Raw genomic sequence first — 18,537 nt, forward strand, 5'->3', positions numbered from 1 at the left:
GGAGGGCAGGGAAAGGGCAGAAAAATAAGAGGTTTCCAGGGCCTCCTGCATGTTATGTGCTACATAGAAGGGCTCAGAAGTATGGCTTCTAAGGGCAAAAGGAGGAGACAAAGGCTCATGTGATCCAAGCCCTCCCAAGTCTGCCTGAATAGTCCTGGTTTACGCCTACTGTCCTCACTAATTATTAAAAGTACCTTCTTTCATTTTCCCGGTGTGTCCCAGTTTAAATGATTAATCACACAGTCCCTGTGAGGTACTCACAGAATCCTGGATTTGAGATTCTTCCTGGCTCCCTTCCCCCTCAAGTCCTCTGCCTCTCATGCTATCTGTACTTTAACTCTGGTGCAGCTGCTGAGCCAGGCTGAGGCCGGCGGCTGAATCAAAGCTGAATCAAAGGAGGAGGCTTAGTGGGTGGCAGTCCTCCCTCTATGGGTTGGCAAAGGGGCCCGGAAGTAAGGAGCAGGGCCAGGGCCGAGACAGGCTCAAGGACAGAGGGCAGGCAGATCCGGGCCCACTTAGGAATCCCTCAGTGAAGACGGAAGGAGATGAAGGAGAGGCCGAGGCCTGAGAGGGAACAGGGCCAATGGAGAGGATAGCTGTAAACGTTAAGTCAGGGACGTGGACACGTCCGTAAGCTAGTCACCATTCTGTTTAACATGCTTTAGAGAGCATCGGGCACAACAGCACATGCAGTTAGATACAGTTGTTTGAGGGCGCTGAAAGAAAACAGGACTTGACAGAGCCAGAAGGAAGGAGAAGATAGACAGGGTAAAATCAAGGTCTTAGAGCCAGGGACTCAGGGGGCGTGGTGCTGAAGGAATCGGGAACTCACGGGTTAAGAACACAGTGTGCCTCAACAGGAAATCACTCCGTGGTCCGTGTCACTCTTTTATATGGCCATCAACCTCCAAGTACTACAGCCCCAGTCCCTGGCGGCCTCGGCCACTCGGGCAGCTCACAGCCAGCCCTTCCTTAAGCTCCAAGCTCCAGGCTAGCTCTGCTTCCAGTCTGCACGTCTTGGACCACACCCTCCAAGAGGTGGCGTCAGCTCTCAGCCTTCAGGTCCAGTGGGGGGGGCAGCAGGAGCAGGTGGGCTGGGGTCCTCCAGCTGCACATCATGCAGGTGCACCGTGGGGGTGCTGGGGTCTTTGCCCACTCCTTGGTTCGGGTCAGCCTGGTCCGGGTGGTGCCGGCGCACGTGCTTCACCACCTGGAACTTCTGCTTGGCCTTGTAGCTGCACAGGCGGCAGAAGAAGGGGTGGCGGTCGGTGTGGGTGAGGGCGTGGTGGCGCAGGCCGGCAGCCCATCGGAAAGCGCGGTGGCACACGTTGCACACGTAGGGTTTGGCCTCACTGTGCTTGCGGAGGTGGGTGCGCAGCAGGAAGCGTGTCTTGAAGGCCTTGCCACACTGCTCACACATGAAGGCCCGTGCCTCCCGATGCCGTGTCTCCTGGTGCACACGCAGCGCGTCAGCTCGGTTGGTACAGTACTCACACTCGGGACACTGGTATGGCTTCAGTCCTATAGGACAGGGCAGGGCCAAGGAACAAGTTACTGAAGGGGGCAGAGCGGCATTTAGTGGCTCTAGGAGTCCCTGTGATCCTGGGACATGACACACAAGTGGCAAGCTGACTCACGACCACATCTATAGAACATTCCAGCCTCGCCTGACATTTCTAGGACCGTCTCCCGACACAGCTCCTTGTATACAATGAGTGCTTAATGAATGCTGATAGCTCATGGGACCCCTGAGTAGCCACCTGATAGCAATGGATACTCACCCAAATAGACGGGGGTTTCCAAATGGAAAACTCTAACCCTCTTTTGACCATGGGTATTCATGGAACTTAGGAATCCATTTAAGTAGAACTCTTTGTTCAACTTAAGAAGTCAAAGAAATGCTTAGGGGAGCGTCTGGGTGGCTCAGTGGTTGATCCTTGGGGTCCTGGGATTGAGTCCCGCATCAGACCCCCCGCAGGGAGCCTGCTTCTCCCTCTGCCTGTGTCTTTGCCTCTCTCTCTGTGTCTCATGAACAAATTCTTAAAAAAAAAAATGCTTGAGAAGAAAGGAACAGAAGCAAGAGAAGCGGCATTTGCGGATGCAGAGTGCCTTGAAAGTCATGTGGTTATTTCCTTTACGTGAGGGGATCATATCCAAGAGGCCATATCCCTCTTCTGAGCACCTATACTTCACAGAGTCCATACCCAGAAGAAAAAAAAAGAAGTTAAAACTAGAGAACCTTTCACATTCTTGTTACTCCTAAAAGTTCCATCATGTCATGTTCCAAGTAACATCCCTCAATCACACGTTTATGCTGGGGGGTTCTCGGCGGGAGTGCCACAACCACCAGGGAAACTTTTACAAAGTACGCATGCCCAGGCTCTCCGGTTCACCCCCCTTCTGATTCTGATAGGTCTTCAGTGGGTTGGGAAGCTACTCTGGCCATCGAGCCTCCCCTCTCCCTCCAGTGTGTGCCTGCATTTGAGTGAAGACATCCACCACTCGGGGGGGTTGCCTGTGCCAGGGAATATGGGGGACCCCTTGGCACTGTCGAAACCACAGAGACCCACCTGTGTGCTTGGTCATGTGGTACTTGAGCTGGTTGACCCACTTGCACTTGTAGCCACAGTCAGGGCACAGATACTTCCGTTCCTCCTTGTGGATCCGCATATGGTACTGAGGAGGGAAGAGCAGAGTATGCCCGGGAAATGTGCCCCCTTGTCCTCGGTGGATGCGCTCCCATCCTAGCCATACTCCCCCCCCCCGCCCCAAGCAGGCTCCCCGGTCTGGCCACTTTGAACCCTAATCCAGTGGGCCTACCTCTAGGTCTGCCCTACCTCAGCTCTGCCGCTCACTACCGGGGCCTTGGGGTGCCTAACCCAGAACTCTCAGTTTATTACCCAGTACGGTAAGAAATAACAGAAATAACCATCTCCTGTTTTGAAAGGATTCAAATTCCAGTGTTCGGCATCCAGTAAGTGCTCAATAAACGTTGGCTGTTACGATCTAGATTCCCCCCCGATCTAGATTCCCCCCCCGAAACCACCACTGCCTTTATCACAGGCCAAGCACATATAATGGCATTTCATCTTTGCAACGACCCTATGAAGTGTCACCTCCCCCCCACCCCCCGCCCCTTCACAGGGGTGGAATCTGAGGCTTGGAGACGGTAAGGGGCCTGATGAGGATCCCAGACCTAACTGGGAGTCAGGACTGGAGAACCCAGGTAGTTTCCTCCATGGCCCGCCTGCCTTCCCTCGCCACCCCCCCCCCGCACCCCCGCCGCAGCCCCTGACCTTACCTTGAGGCGGGAGGGGTCAGCGCAGGCATAGGGACAGAGGTGACAGCGGTAGGGCTTTTCGCCCGTGTGGATGCGGCTGTGCCAGGTGATCTTCTGCCGGTTTTTGGTGCTGTAGGCACAGTCGGTACACTTGTAGAGCCGGGTGCCCCCGTGCCCCTTCACGTGGTGATCGAGCACCAGCTGGTGGCGGCACGCAAAGTCGCAGAAGGGGCAGCGCAGGGGGGGCTGGCTGGCACCCGCGCCACCCTCCGAGGCCGCCGCCGCTGCCGCCTCCTCGTGCTGCTCCAGGTAGTGCTTGACCAGGCCCGCGCGCTCCCGGGCGGCGAAGTCACACAGCTGGCAGCGGTGGCTGAAGTGCTGGCGCCTCCGGTGCTCGTCCAGCGCCGGGCGGCTGGGGAAGGCCTCCTGGCAGGCCCCGCACTCCAGGCGCGGATGCTGCTTCCGGGTGTGTCCCCGCAGGCTGGCCGGGCTGGGGCACAGCAGCCCGCAGCGGGAGCAGTGCAGGGGGCCCTCGGCGGCCTCGGCCGGGGAGCCGGGCGCCGGCGGTGCGGGCTCGGGATGCCGGCGCAGGGCGTGCTGCTTGAGCGCCGTCTCAGAGCTGAACTGGGCCTCGCACTGTGGACAGGCAAAGGCAGGGGTGCCCCGGTGGCAACTGTTGACGTGGCGGGTGATGTCGTGGCGCAGGTAGCCGCTGTAGTCACAGAGCGGACAGAAATGGGTGGGGGTTTTGTCGTGTACCCTGAGCCGGTGCAGGCGCAGCTTCGAGTTGGTGCCAAATGTCTGGGGACAGGAGCTGCAGGGGATGCGGCCGACACCCGTGTGTCGGGACTGATGTGCCTCCAGCCGGTACCGTCTGGTGGTGGAGAAGTCACAGAAGGGGCACTGGTGTGGCTTCACTCCCTCGTGCTTGAGGCGCCGGTGTTGCTGCAGGCAGCGGCTCTGTTTGCAGGTGAAGCCACAGTCCCCGCACTGAAGAGGGGGCCGGGGCCCACGGGCCGTGGCGGCAGGAGGGTGCCTCCGCTTCTGGTGGAGCCTCAGGGCGGCGGCGGCCGGAGTGGTGAATGAGCAGAGGCTGCAGTGCAGCTCTCCAGACTCTTCGAGGGGGCAGCCCCGGGTCTGGTGGGTCCTCAGAGCCCGCTCCTGCTGGCAGCTAAAGGGACACGTGGGGCAGGAGAAGCGAGCCCCCTTCTGCTTCGGAACCGGGGTGGCATCCCCGCCCCCAGGGCTGCACTCCGTTCCTGCACCGTTTAGGGAGGCAGCGTCCCCGTTGCTCAGGAGGGGTGCAGGCTGGCTCTGGGAGGCCCTTCGCTTCCCTCCCCCGCCCCTGCCGCCCCGGCAGCCTTCGGCCACGTGAGAGGTGATGGAGGAGAGCCGAGAGCAAAGGAACGTGCAGGAGTTGCAGTGGAACTTGCCCTGCTCGAAGTGGAACTTCTCAGGGGTCTCTGCGGCGGAGGCGTTTCCTGCAGGAGGGGCTGTGGGGGCATGCAGCGGGCCGGGGGGCCCCTCTACCTCTTCTGGCTCCTTAGCCAGCATAGCAGCAACAGTTTTCGGGAGCGCCAGCTCTACTTCCACTGGTGCAGGCGGGGGCCTCCCGCTTTCTGCAGCCTCTGGGACCTGGGTGTCCGGGGGCAGAGGACGCGGAGGGATGGGTGAACCCGGTCTGGGCAAACCCTTATTCTTTCTCAGCAGGACAGGGCACTTCTTCAGCAGGTGGGTGCTAAGGCCGCGCTGTTGCTTGAAGCTAGCCCCACACTCGGGGCACAGCAGGGGGTCCCGGCGGCCCTGGCACCCCGTCCTGGAGTGCACACTCAGGGCCTTCTCCCGGCGCGTAATAAAAGGGCAATGAGGGCAGCGGAAGGCCCGCCCCTCACCCTGGATCACCACCATCTGAACGCGGCCCTCCAGGACCAGCGCCTCTGCTTGCTCTTTGTCCTGCCTCCGCAGGGCCTTGAGTAACGACTCTGACTCGGGGAACTGGGGAAGGGGAGCGGTCTCGGCGGGCACAGCCGCCTTGAAGGTTCCCACCCAGCTGTCGGGGGGCTCCTCTGAGGAGGGGGGGTTTCTGGGGGTCCCAGGGACTGGCTTTTCCAGAACGGGCTCTTCTTTGGCACCCAAGCTGGAAGTCCCGGCGCCTTCGAAGGTAGACAGCTCTGTCAAAGTTCCATCTGGCCCTTCTAGTCTCAGCGGCTCTGAGGGATCCAGGGGCCTGAACGCCACAGGGTGGGTTTCGGCGATCTCCTCAAGGGGCGGCTCGGCCACAGGCTCCAGCTCCACCCCCAGGGTCTCTAGGTGCAGTGTGCAGCCACCCTCCTCGACCTCCGTGGGACTGGGGCTGCCAACCAGGTCGTCCCCCTGCGGGCCCTCACTGTCGTCCGGTCTCCCAGCACTCTCCTCCTCACTGGTCTCCGGCAGGGCCTGGTCCAAGGGGGGCTCGGCCACAGTCTCGGGGTCACAGCCTGGTCCCTCAGGCTGGGCAGGCGGCTGGCTCGAGGGCTCAGAGTCCGGTGAGGGGGTCGGGCAGGGCCCGGCACCCTCCGGCTCCTGGCCGGCATAGCGGAGCTGCCACACCTGGTCCCCGGGCACGTAGCCGTGGGCCTTGCGCTTGTGGAAGAAGAGGGCGGTGTTGCTGAACGTGCGGTAGTCGCAGAGGGCACAGCGGAACTCCCGGAGGCGGGTGTGCTTGCAGTTCTCGTGGCTCAGCAGGGCCTGCTTGTGGCGGCTCTGGTAGCTGCAGTAGCGGCAGGGGTAGAGCGGGGCCGGCGTGCCGGGTCGGTGCTGGGAAGCCATGTGCTTCCGCAGCTCGTACTTGCGCTTGCAAGCGAAGGCGCATACCTCGCACATCAGGGACTTGCCCTGGTGGCGCAGCTTGTGGCTGCTCAGCTGATCCGCCCGGTGGCAGCGATAGGAGCACTGGTTGCACTGGTATCTGGTGGGGGGAGGGGGGATCGCCATTACATACATGTTCACAAACAGCTGGTAGGCCCTTTGTGTATGAGAGGCCCTACGCTCAGTAGGGTACACATGTCACCTAGTTTACTCTTTGCCGCCACCCTGTGACACAGGCATCTACTTACGAGCAAGGAGATTAAAGCACAGAAGTCAATAACCTGCTTCAGGTTACAAAGTGAAGGGCGGAGGCTTCAGGGCTCGTGTTCCAAGCCCTACTCTCTATGGCTCCCCAAAGGGAGGACGGCCCACTGTAGACTCCTAGGGAGCTGCCAGCTTCCTGTGCTGAGGCCCTATTCTCCCATGGAGGCACGAAAGCTGTGCCACAGCTCAGAGAGCAGCTTGCCTGAATTGGGAACGTGGCTAGGACTGGGGTTGCACGTGGGGTCTCCCTACTTTCTCAGGCCTGGACTCTGTGAGAGCTTGAGGGATGCCTTCACCTCTAGGCCTGGACTCTGGGTCTGCGCTCCCTCCAGAGCCCAGGCAGTTCTCACGGGGCACACTGGGCCACAGGTGCAGAGGCCAGCTATAGGCACCGGCACGGAGATGAGAGGAGCAGAGAGGGGGCATTGGGAGGATCGCTCTGGGGCCAGGAGAGCAACTGGAGTTCAAGACGAGGCTGGCTGAGCATGAGCTTCCTGGGACAGGGAGGGGGGCATGCACGTGCTCGTACCTGAGGTCCCCTGCGTGCTTCCGCATGTGCACGCTGAGGTAGTGCTTCCACTTGGTGACATAGCCACACTCAGTGCACATGTAATCCTTGGTGTTGGAGTGCGTCAGCATGTGCTTGGACAGGTAGCTCACGTCTCGGCACGTGAAGTCGCAGAGCTCACACTTGTGAGGCTTCTCACCTTATGTACAAGTGGGGGTGGGAAGGAGAGGGGAGAAAACACAGGTCACACACGGAAGAAGTGAGCACACAGACCGTCTCCCCCGGCAAGCTTGCCCTGCTGCCAGGAGCCAGCAGAAGCTTCATGTGCTGCCCGAGGTGTGGGTGGCTCACAACAGTCGATGCTGCTTCCCAGCCCTCTCAGACAACTCCTCCCCGCCGACATGGAGAAAGCCGGGAGGAAAGGGAGGAGTGTGTTTTCCAAAGCCAGCTTGAAAATCTACCCTTGATCTGTTGTAGAGCTTGTTGGCACTGATGGCCAACTGCTCCACTTACCCTAATTCCCTCCAGTTTTGTGGAAGAGAAAAAATTGGGCCATATGACACAGTAGTTAACAATTCGGACTCTGGGGCAGCCTGGGTGGCTCAGCGGTTTAGCGCCGCCTTCAGCCAGGGCCTGATCCTGGAGACCTGGGATCGTGTCCCACGTCGGGCTCCCTGCATGGAGCCTGCTTCTCCCTCTGCCTCTCTCTCTCTTCTCTGTGAATTCTCATGAATAAATAAATAAAATATTTTTTTTAAATTTTTTTTTTTAAATTTTATTTATTTATGATAGGCACACAGTGAGAGAGAGAGAAGCAGAGACATAGGCAGAGGGAGAAGCAGGCTCCATGCACCGGGAGCCCGACATGGGATTCGATCCCAGGTCTCCAGGATCGCGCCCCGGGCCAAAGGCAGGCGCCAAACCGCTGCGCCACCCAGGGATCCCTAAATAAATAAAATCTTAAAAAAAAAAAAAAAAGAATTCGGACTCTGGAGTCCAACATGGTAATAAAGATCTTAATAGCTAACATGTACAGAATGCTCATTCTGGGCCAGGCCCCCCGATGAGCACTTGATAAAAATGCCCCCTCTTCCCAACCCTTCCCCAACAGCCTTACCAGGCAGGTGCTAGGACTGCCCCATTTTACAGAGAAACCACAGAGCTATGAGGTGTGATTCCAATCCCAGGTCACGACTACTGTGTGGCCTTGGGACAGGTCACATAACCCTCCCAAGTCTCAGTTTCCTTATCCCCAAAGAAGGGGGAACAAAAATTCTGAGCGCTCAGGGCTGGTGAGAAGATTAAACAAGATACCCCAAAGTCCTCAGTGGTGCCCAGCAAGACTCAGGGAAAAGCTGTCCATGGAGTTGGACAAGAGCTGCCATCAAGAGGCGGGGGGGGGGGGGGGGTGTTCCTTCAGGACCGTCCCCTGTGACCCCTGCCTGACACTCAGCCCATTTCCCTGTGGTGAAAGGCAAGCAAAAGGGTCTTCTAGCTCCAGTTCTAATACTAGCTGTGCGATCCTGAAACAGGCCGTTTAAATGTTCGGTTTCTCTCCTTTACCTGCCTTCCTTGCAAGACTGTTATTACGCATCAAATGAGGTAATAAATATGAAAGAGCTCAGCCAACTATTGAGCACTGCAGAGATGGGAGACTGCAGGAAGGGCCTCAAAAAGTGAGGTTTGGTGGCTAAAGTATGCACAGAAATGAACTGCTTGATGGGAACAGTGACAGCTTTGCCCTAGGCTGCCAAAAATCTGTCCTCCCAAACTAGTCTTCAAAGAGATTTTTTAAAAAAATATCTGTCCAACCCACTGGTGTTTGCCTAGGGATCACAAATGGGGTGATGCTGTAGCAGGAAGCCTGATTCGGTTGTCACTCAGCGGTAATGCTGGCAACTAATTAAAGGAGTCTGAGTCAGCTGCCAAGGCTACACTGTGCTCAGTCACCTCACCCCAGCACATCTCAGAATTGAAATCACAAAGGAAGGTATCTCTTTCCTGGTCAGGGTTTCTTTACTTCTATAGGTTGGGGACCAACCCCTCTGTCTCCCTGACAGGAGACAGAATTGGAAACAGCCTTAAGGGTAAGGCTCAGGAGACGCCTGGGTGGCTCAGCGGTTGAGCATCTGCCTTTGGCTCAGGTCATGATCCTAGAATCCCAGGATCGAGTCCCTCCTTGGGCTCCCCTGCAGGGAGCCTGCTTTTCCCTCTGCTTGTATCTCTGCCCCTTTCTGTGTCTCTCATGAATAAATAAATAAAATATTTTTAAAAAAATTAAAAAGGGTGAGACTCAGGTGGGGCACCTGGATGGCTCAGTTGGTTCAGCATCTACCTTTGGCTCAGGTCATGATCCTGAGGTCCTGGGATGGAGCCCCCTGTCAGGCTCCCAACTCAGCAGGGCGCCTGCTTCTCCCTCTCCCCCTGCCTGTGCTCTCTCAAATAAATAAGTAAATAAATAAATAAAATCTTTAAAAGGGGGGGAAGGGGTGAGATACAGAGGCACAGTGGTTAGAGCACGGGCTTTGGATCAGACTGCCTGGATTCAAATCCCAGCTTAATCACTTTACTAGCTGAGTGACGCTCAACTTAAGGCTTGTTTGTAAACTACGAATGGTAGATTTAGCTCTGGGGATACTGGGTCAAAGAAAACAACAGATACAGAGCCTTCGTGTGTCCTGCACACAGTAAAAGCTTGTCTGCCATCACCGGGTCTGTCGTGGTCACCGTCCGCTCCCGCAAGCAGGGAAGGCGGCTCACCCGTGTGCAGGAGCATGTGGCGGATGAGCACCCTCTTGTGGGCAGTGGCGAAGTTGCACTCGGGGCACTGGTGGATCTTCTCGTGGGCGTGCATCTTGCCCACATGGTCCTGGTAGGCCACAGGGTTGAAGGTGGCAAAGGGGCAGAAGGTGCAGCGCAGCTCCTCATTGCCCGGGTGGCCCTGCTTCTTGTGTTTGCGGAACAGGTGCTTATTGGAGCAGGCAAAGTCACAGTGCGGGCAGTGGAAGGCATAGTGGCTTTTGTGGTGTGCCTCCATGGCTTCGGCGGTGGCGAAGAGCATGGGACAAGAGTGGTGGCGGCACTCCACGGCCCGCACGCCATGGGTCTCCTTCAGGTGCTTTACAAAGGCCTTGCGGTCGGGAGCCGCGTAGCTGCAGCCCTCCTGAAAGCAGCGAAGGGGCAAGGGCCCCGCTGTGGCTGCTGCCGTGTGGCTCTTGAGGTGCTCCTTCAGGGCCTGGCTGAGGCGGAACTCCTCACGGCAGACAGGACAGGCGTAGGTGTCCGAGTAGAAGTTGGAGATATCCTCGTGCATGCTGGCCATGTGGCGGTTGAGCGCATTCCTCTCCACTGCGCTGTAGTGGCACAGCGGGCAGCGGTGGGCCTTCTGGCCGAGCTCCCGCAGCAGATGGGTCTTGAGCTTGCTCTTGCTGGTGAAGAATTTCTGGCAGTTGGGGCACTGGAGGCTGGGATCTGGGAAGTGGAGATGGAGGTGCTCCACCAGATGCGTCCGCTTCTTAAAGCAGCGCTTGCATTCTGAACACATGTGGGTCTTGAAGAGGGACTCGGTGCCAGAAGCCACATCCCCTGGGAGAAGGAAAGGTAGAGAAGGTTGACGGTGAAGAGTCTTGGATAGGCCAGGGGCTGGAAAGATAATGGGAGAACCACAATGTGCCTGGACACAGACATTATGTGGCCTTTCCCCTTTCTCTCCAGGAAACCTAATGATAGCATCTCAAACAGTGTAGTCTCAAAAGAGATAAGAAATTCAAGTATTTAAAAAGGCAAAATTGCAAGGATTTTGCCACCCACTATTCCAAAGCCTTTGTCTAAAGCTGCTCAAGAGAATAATCTGGATAAAACATTCTTGTTCTTCCTGCCTTGTTCGTGGGGGTTGGCAGCGGAATCAGCAGGATTGGTTGAAAGGAAAAGAAACCCAGAGTGTGTAGAAGGGAAGAGAAGATGGTAAAGTATTCCTGCCTTCAAACACTGGCTCAGGGTTCTAGATCATCTTTTCTGTTCACTTGACAGTAAACATGCCCCCTGTGGGATGGATGGCTTTCTTTCTTTTTTTTTTTTAATTGTTTTTTTTTTTTTTTAATTTTTATTTATTTATGATAGTCAGAGAGAGAGAGAGAGAGGCAGAGACACAGGCAGAGGGAGAAGCAGGCTCCATGCACCGGGAGCCCGATGTGGGATTCGATCCCGGGTCTCCAGGATCGCGCCCTGGGCCAAAGGCAGGCACCAAACCGCTGCGCCACCCAGGGATCCCGGATGGATGCCTTTCAAATGTTGTTCCAGCAAGTCGGAAAATGGGGAAGCAAGGATTCAGAAATAAAATCGTAGTGGGCACAATGCCAGATGAGACAGGCTGTCAATCAGTAACCTCTGGCATCTTTTTTTTTTTTTTTTTTAACATTTTATTTATTCATGAGAGACACAGACAGAGAGAGAGGCAGAGACACAGGCAGAGGGAGAAAGCAGGCTCCCTGTGGCGAGCCCAATGCGGGACTCGATCCTGGATCTCTGGGATCATGCCCTGAGCCAAAGGCAGATGCTCAACTGCTGAGCTACCCAGGCATCCCATCCTCTGGCATCTTTTATATGCCTATCACTCTCTCCTTCTCTGCAAAAGAGCTTTCTGCCTGAGGAAAACCAGCCCAGGAGAGCAAACTCAATTTACCCATACTCTGTGTTTCCACGGTCTCTACCCATTTATCATTTTCCCACTAAACATATCAAAGTGGAAGGTTAAGAATAAAAGGATATGAACCAAAGCCCAGAAAACCAAACCCTAGAGCCTCAATGCCAGACTCTCCACAATCCATTCCTCCCCACCACTGAGTTTCAAGCCCAACCATGTCCTTACCTTCTAACTGCTGAGCCCCCTGGCGTTTCTCCAGGGCTTTCTGGGAGTCCTTCAGGGCACCACTCTCCTCTTCCTCTCCGTCCTCCTCATCTGCTGACTCCTGCCTAGGCAAGGCCGTATCTGCTTGTTCTGAAGCCTCTTCCTCTCTAGGGGGCAGTTTGGGAGCTGGAGACACATAAAACTCGATGATATCTCTAGGAGCCAACAACAGCAGTGAACGCTTGTACTGCTCCTCTTCCTGGCTGGCAGGACCACCCCTCCCGGTTTAGCGTGAGAGAATCTAGGATTCTAGGTCTATAGGTTTATTGCCACTCAAGACAGGGACAGGAAGACCAGGAGCTAGGCTATCATTAATGCTCCAACCTAAAGCAGATCCAACCTCAGGTAACACCATCCTCAGATCCCTCGAAGGGAAGGGCTTTGAGATCACTGCTGTGGGGGCCAGGGGCTGTGACGTACGGAGGGGGTGGACTGCACTTCCCCAGCTCGGCTCCCCAGGGCTAAAGGCTGGTGGCTCAGTACGAACACAGCCTGACCTTGCAACTGCTCTACTGAGAAGCCTCACTCAGTAATTCAGGGTCACACCCTGGCCCCTCCAATCCATCCCTTCTATCCCTCCACAGAGGTAGTTGCCTCAGTGAGGCAAAGACCTAGGACTATCTCCCAGGAAGGAGGGGTCTTCTCTTTGGGAACAGAGCACCAACCAGTCTTTGCAAGGCTAAATCTCTTAGCAGAATCTGGCCTCCTCTGGCCTATTGCCCCCTGCTCCTCTTCACCCAGACCCTCTTTTTGAGATCGAGAGGAGTAAGAATCAGTGAAGCACCACCCTCCTTGAATGATTCTTTTCAAAATAACCCCAGTTCTCTGGCCCAATCCCACACACTCTAAAAGGAAGGCTATAGGCTTTCTACCAGTGGCTGTAGCCGCTAAGGAACCTTTTAGCTTTTGCCCTCAGAAAGTTCTGAAATGAATCAAAAAACAATAGTGGTCAAGTGACTTCAAGGCCACCGTGTTGCCAAAGTCAAATTTCACTCTTTGTCTCATATGTTCTGACCGGCCCGAGGTTTCCAGATGCAGCCACTGCTCCAGATTCCCTTGCGTTCAAGCCTACGGCCCTGGAACCAACTGCCTCTCCCATGGGACTGCCCGTGGCTGCGTTCTCAGCAAGCTCCTGCCGGGCCTGGGTCTCCTACCTGGCAGCAGCTCCTGGGATGGAAGACCCCGACAGGCAGACAGCTCTCCCTGCGTCCCGGCCCCATGGCTCCGCTGATGCTGCCGGAAGAGTTTGACGTTGGAGCCCATGAAGCTGCAGTGGTTGCAGTGGAAAGGGTAATGGGCCTGCCGGTGCAGCTCCATGCCCTGCTGGCTCCCGAAGAGCAGGGGGCAGCCCCGGAAAGAACATGGCACAGGAACCACGGCGTGGGCCTGCCTCAGGTGGTGCTGCAGACCCTTGCGATCTTCCGCGGAAAACACACAGCCGGATTCTGGGCAGGAGAAGGTGTCTGGAGCACCCCGGTGGGTCTTGAAGTGGCTTTTCAGGGCCTGGGGTTGAGCAAACTCCTGTCTACACACCGGGCATGGCAGAGGGCTATCTGGTGGGCCCTGGCCCTGCGGAGGGCCAGAGAGAGTGAGGTTGCTGGGGGTGAGCTCTACAGAGCAGGGGGTGCCAGAGAGGCCCTGCACGGGCTGTATAAGGGTCTCAGTGCACTGGTGCAGGGCCAGCAGAGTGGGCTCTGCGAAGCTCTGCTCACAGCGCTCACAGAAGTACACCTCCACCACCTTTACCAGGACACCTGCAGGCAGAGGACCGACAGAGAAAGGCACAGAATCAGATGGAACGAGACTCATAGGAGTTAGCTTCTAGGAGAAAATGTAGGTGAATCTTTTAATATTAGTGGAGCGGAGATGGACTTTAAGTCTTACGCCTGGACTGTAAGCCCCATAAGGTCAGGGACAATCCACTGGCACATGTATTTGGATTCTCGGGATCTAGCATGGAATTTGCCGTAAGATGGGTATTTACTACACATTTGCTAAACAAATACAAGTGTTAACCAAATCCAGAAAGCGATAAGAAAAGGCAGCAAGTTTTGCCCAAATGAAAAGATTAGGAACTGACAAGAGAAGAAAATGACCATCTGGGGATAATATCTATAGTATAAGTGACAAAGTGTTGCTTTCACATTCGGTAAGAAGATTTTTACAAAGGCACAGTAATCCACAAAATGGAGAACATTCATTTCCTAAAGACCCCAATCGTGTGCAAAGTAATCACTGCCGTTTCTTAAGCAATGGGCAGGACCTTGATAAAGAAAAAGGCCTGGGAAACACTTGGTCCTCCAGCTGCCCTACACGAAGAGGGACCCAGAGTTCTGTGAGGTCTAGGCTGCTGAGCTTGCTCATGGTGAAGCCATGACTCAAGCTCAGGTTTGTGCCACATCTACTCTGGTGGTTTTTTTTTTTTTAAATTATTTCTTTATCTAAGTGAAAATTCAGTACAACAGTTTAAATGACATGGATGTATCTACGAAAACAATAACCAACCTCAACCTCACCCTCACACACAATTTGGTCTTTATCCTTTTAGGCTTTTCTTGGTCACTTCTCCGCAAGTTGCTTCTGCTGCTGCTGCTTCTTTTTTTTTCCCCACTTGCTATATAGCCCAGATACTTATTTCTATGAGTACCTTTAGGTCTATCTTGTATTTTTTTGTCCAGTTGGTAGTACTTCCAAGCAGGAACAGGTCAAAACGAGGCATTGCCCTTACTGATGCATTTAGGTTATTTGCAACCATTATAAATGAAGCTGCTCTAGATATCATTACCCCTGTATCCTTGTGTGTGTTTGTGAGTCTTTCTAGAGGACAGAGCCCTGGAAATGGAATTACTGGGTCAGAGTACGCAGATTTTAAAATTTGTTAGGTTGATAATTTGACCTTCAAAAGATTATACTAATTTGTGTTGTCCATAAGCTATAAGACAGTACCTGTTTTCCCACCAACACTAGGTATTATAAAAAATGTTTAATTTTTGCAAAGTTAAGAAACAATAATGGCATATCATAATTTTTTTTTTTACAGTTTATTTTTTTTTAGTAATCTCTACATCTAACATGGGGCTTGAGCTCACGATCCTGACATCAAGAGTCACATGCTTTTCCAACTAAGCCAGCCAGGCACCCCTCATAATTATTTTTAACTAGTATTTATTTGTGTGTTAGTGAGATTAAGCATTCTTATGGTTATTGACTATGTTTACTTTCCCTTTAAAAAAAAAAACCCACTCTTTCTTTTTATTATGGAGCTCTTTGAATTTTAAAGAGATTAACCTCCTTATATATTGCAAATGTTTTTCCCATGTTTGTTCTTTCTTTATTATTTGCTTCACCACACAGAAGTTTAGAAACACTCTATGATCAAATTAGCTAATCTTTCCCAGGATTCGTTGTCACTATATACTATGCTGCCAAGGGAAGTTGTGACAACTGTCGCCGGAGGATGGCAGTTAACAACCAGGAAGTCACCTAAAAATAAGAAGTTGTAGATATGGGAAGAATAAAGGGGAGAATTTTTTCTAGCATATATAAACACTCAACTCCCACTCTTGACAACATGCCTTGGATGAGTTATGTATGTTATACACAAGAAACTAGGGCAAGGAAATACCAGACTACCTCTGGGAAGCCTTGCCAAGCGCAGGGTGGTAGAGACGCTGGGCCTTTTGCCTAATCCTTGGCTGCAGTTCCTGAGTGGGAGGGTCGATATGGGGGAGAGAATCCCTGAGGGGTATAGGAGTAAGGATTGGGTGGAGGTGTCAGAAAGGTCTTCCCTTCTGGACTACTGCCTAGCACACATGAAGTCCTCGCAGAGATAGACTGCCAAGAGCTTGGTACCAGGCTGTGAACCACCTTGCCAGCCTTCAATCAACATTCACCAACTGCAAATCAAATTACAACATCTCTAAGAATAAAAATAATATGCTCTCTTGTGTTCTCATCATATTTATATGGAAAGGTCAAAAATAGCCTAGACAAAACCTCAAGGCTAAGTGAAGTGTCCCAGTGGCCTGCTAGTGACTGTGTTTGTACCTGGGGTCTCTCCAGGAGCACCTGGGGACAGGTTTCCAGCTACTGCTTCCACAATGATTTCCATGTTCCCTGTGTCCTCTTCAGTTGCCGTGGCCTCTACCAGCAGGCAGCCTGGGTCAGCCGGCAAAGCTGTGGGGTTCCCAGCAGGACAGGGGCTCTGGACGGGCTCCAGGATTCCACGGTTAGAGAGAGATGGGGGAATCAGCAATAGCTCAGGGCACAGTCCATCCATCTCCCCAGCGCTGTTGGTTGGCTGTGAGTCCAACACGGGGTCTGTCATCGCCACTGGGTGTTCTGTGGTCTCTTATGTGCTGGTAAGCCAATGGAAGAGAACCCAAACAAAATATAGTTAGAAATCTCACTTTCATGGCACCTGGCCCAGTGGTTGAGCATCTGCCTTCTGCTCAGGTTATGATCCCAGAGTCCTGGGATCAAGTCCTGCATCAGGTTCCCTCCAGGGAGCCTGCTTCTCCCTATGCCTATGTCTCTGCTGCTCTCAGGAATAAACAAACAAAATCTTAAAAAAAAAAAAAAAAAGAAAAAAGAAAAAAGAAATCTCACTTTCTTCTCAGTTGCTGTGGGGGCTCCGCCCAGTACCGTCCACTTAGGCATTTCCTTGTATGGCAGCATGCCACACCTAGCTAGTCTAGAAGTTTTCTTTTTACAACAATGTTCAGAACAAAAAGTATACAGATGCCAGTAGGGATCAGTATTAGGAGAGAGCCAACAGGTTTTAGCCAATATTTAAAGACTGAAGGTTATGTTTCTTGAAGCTAAGTGACCTTGGTGAAATCGTTAAGAAATCTGGGCCTCAGTTTTCTTATCTGCACCAAAACTGGGGCCAAGAGATCTCACATGTCCCTTCCCCTCTTAACATACTATGAGGTCACTGTTCCTTAGTGCGGGTATAAGGCCTTTCCTTCAGGATCTGGCCCTGCCGACCTCTCCAGGCTCATCTTCCACCTTGCCCCTCAACACCTTGATCCAGTTGCCATTCCGCAGGCTCACCACATTCTCCTTTGCTCCCATACCGTCACACATGCCTGCCGTGCGCCGCGCCCCCCACCTTTGATAGACCTTTCCCCTTCTCCATTCTCTCAACTCCTGTCCTTTAAGAATCTGCACAGATGTCACTTCTGCTATGAGGGCTTCTTGACACCGTTCACAGAAGTTACTGTCTCCGGGGTCCTAACGGCACCTTGCACCTAGCTCTATCAGCAAGTCTCCCTCGGCACCACCGTTGTTACCTCTCAGTCTCCCTCTCTGAGAGCAATCTACTGACATCACTTCACTGAACACAAACCACAACCATCTACACAAGTCAGACAAGTGAGATTCTAGTGAAGAACTGCAGACATAGAAATGCATCAGAGGAAACGTAGCTTTCCAGAGAGATAACAAACCAGCGCTTCCTTCCGTATAAAGTAACACGCCTGGGGAAATTTCGGACTCATTGACTACAGCTTCATACTGAAAACACTAGAGCAGAACCCGAAAAATGAATGGCATCTAAACCGCATATCCTGTTACAAGCGGCTAAAATTAGCTGAAGCCAAATAATCAGTAATGTATGAGAACGACCTTAGTGGCTTCATGAAATTGAGTCACGTGGGTCAAATAAGGGCTTGGGGCTAGGAAATCAGGTTGCAGGTGAGAATCCTGCAACTCTAAATCTCAGGTCAGGGGACTCAGAAGGGAGCTGGGAAGTGCACTTCCACAGTCAGAGGATTCTCCAGAAGCCACAGCCTGCACTTATGGAATATTATCGCTGCCCTGCAGGGAGCCACGGAGGACAAGGCGCCGTCTAGATGGGAGAACCTGAACCTCCAGCCGCTGGAAGGCAGGTGAGGTGGGAGACAGGTCATACGAGGTGAAATGCGCCTACCTTGGGGCGGAGGCATTGAGGAAGAGAAAGGACATATTAAGGGACGGAGAAGGCCTGGGGAAAGAATGAGACCCGGCCTGGGGACGGAGGCACCCGAGTCCCCACCTGCCTTTGGGCTCTGACTCACCGCGTGGCCTCAGAGGCAGTCACCTCGCTCCAGGGCCTCGGCTTTCCTATCTGTAAAGTGGAGGTGATGACAGCGTCCGCATCGTTGGGCGGGAGCGAGGATCACAAGAGCCAGCAAGTGGGAAGGCCGCCTTGTAACCTGCGAAGCTTGGGATGGAGCATCGTCACGATTACGGTCCTGAGGAGAGGCAGCGGGTAACCGGGCGGGGTCCGGAGCGGTGACGCGGCCGGGGCCCCGATCGTCGGCGTGCTCCCTTCAGCGCCTCCTCCCGAGGGGTCCCGCCGCCCAGGCCCACGCTCATCCTGGGGCTCGAGAAACTTTTGCCTCCGGCCCGCTCCACACGCACCCCGTACTACTTCCCGCCCGGCAGCCGCTCACTCACCTCCCGGCCCAGGGCGGGCGGGAGCTGCGTCTCTATGGTCCGCCAGCTGCAGGAGCGGCCTCCGGGGACTCCCTTTGTGCGACCGCCTCCGGCCCAGCCGCCTCTAGGGCTTGGGGGCCAATGGAGGCCGCTCTGTCTCCCCCTCGTCGGCTGGAGGGGTACTCTATGGTTCCCTCCGGCCTTTCCCCTCGCCCCTCCGCCCGCCGAGAAGCCCAGGGAGTACCATCGAGAGCTGCGGGGCAGAGTGGCACGGCCCGCCGGGTGGGTGTGGCGGGAAGTAGGTGAGGAGCG

The 18,537-nt window shown here is 54.3% G+C and overlaps 1 protein-coding gene across 3 annotated transcripts; it reads right to left on the reverse strand.

The window, feature by feature from the left end:
- Nucleotides 1–631: 631 nt before the first annotated feature.
- Nucleotides 632–18,483, reverse strand: ZNF142 (zinc finger protein 142). Of its 3 annotated transcripts, none has more exons than XM_041737102.1 (10): nt 18,247–18,483; nt 17,865–18,010; nt 15,853–16,163; nt 12,960–13,559; nt 11,767–11,931; nt 9,660–10,484; nt 6,921–7,098; nt 3,302–6,227; nt 2,571–2,676; nt 632–1,521 (listed from the first exon to the last, which is right to left on the reverse strand). In XM_041737102.1, the coding sequence occupies exons 3-10, from the start codon at nt 16,130–16,132 to the stop codon at nt 1,052–1,054; spliced, it is 5,550 nt and encodes a 1,849-aa protein (XP_041593036.1). In that variant the 5' UTR covers nt 16,133–16,163; nt 17,865–18,010; nt 18,247–18,483; the 3' UTR covers nt 632–1,051. The 3 variants fall into 3 exon arrangements, with proteins under 3 accessions (XP_041593036.1, XP_041593037.1, XP_041593038.1); XM_041737103.1 differs by having other exon boundaries at nt 17,865–18,041; XM_041737104.1 differs by lacking the exons at nt 17,865–18,010; nt 18,247–18,483 and having other exon boundaries at nt 12,960–13,374; nt 15,853–15,975.
- Between the last annotated feature and the right edge of the window lie 54 nt (nt 18,484–18,537).

The sequence above is a fragment of the Vulpes lagopus genome, chromosome 22 (genome assembly GCF_018345385.1).
Source record: "Vulpes lagopus strain Blue_001 chromosome 22, ASM1834538v1, whole genome shotgun sequence".
In the NCBI taxonomy this organism is placed as follows: domain Eukaryota; kingdom Metazoa; phylum Chordata; class Mammalia; order Carnivora; family Canidae; genus Vulpes; species Vulpes lagopus.

Bases quoted from the DNA above. Each gene is read 5' to 3' on its own strand.
- ZNF142 (XM_041737102.1), bottom strand. From the start codon at position 16,132: ATGACAGACCCCGTGTTGGACTCACAGCCAACCAACAGCGCTGGGGAG. The intron at 7,099-9,659 runs GTGAGCCGCCTT...CTTGTACATAAG, and splicing joins CCACATGCTCCTGCACACGG to GTGAGAAGCCTCACAAGTGT. The intron at 1,522-2,570 runs GTGGGTCTCTGT...CCTGTCCTATAG, and splicing joins CCACATGACCAAGCACACAG to GACTGAAGCCATACCAGTGT.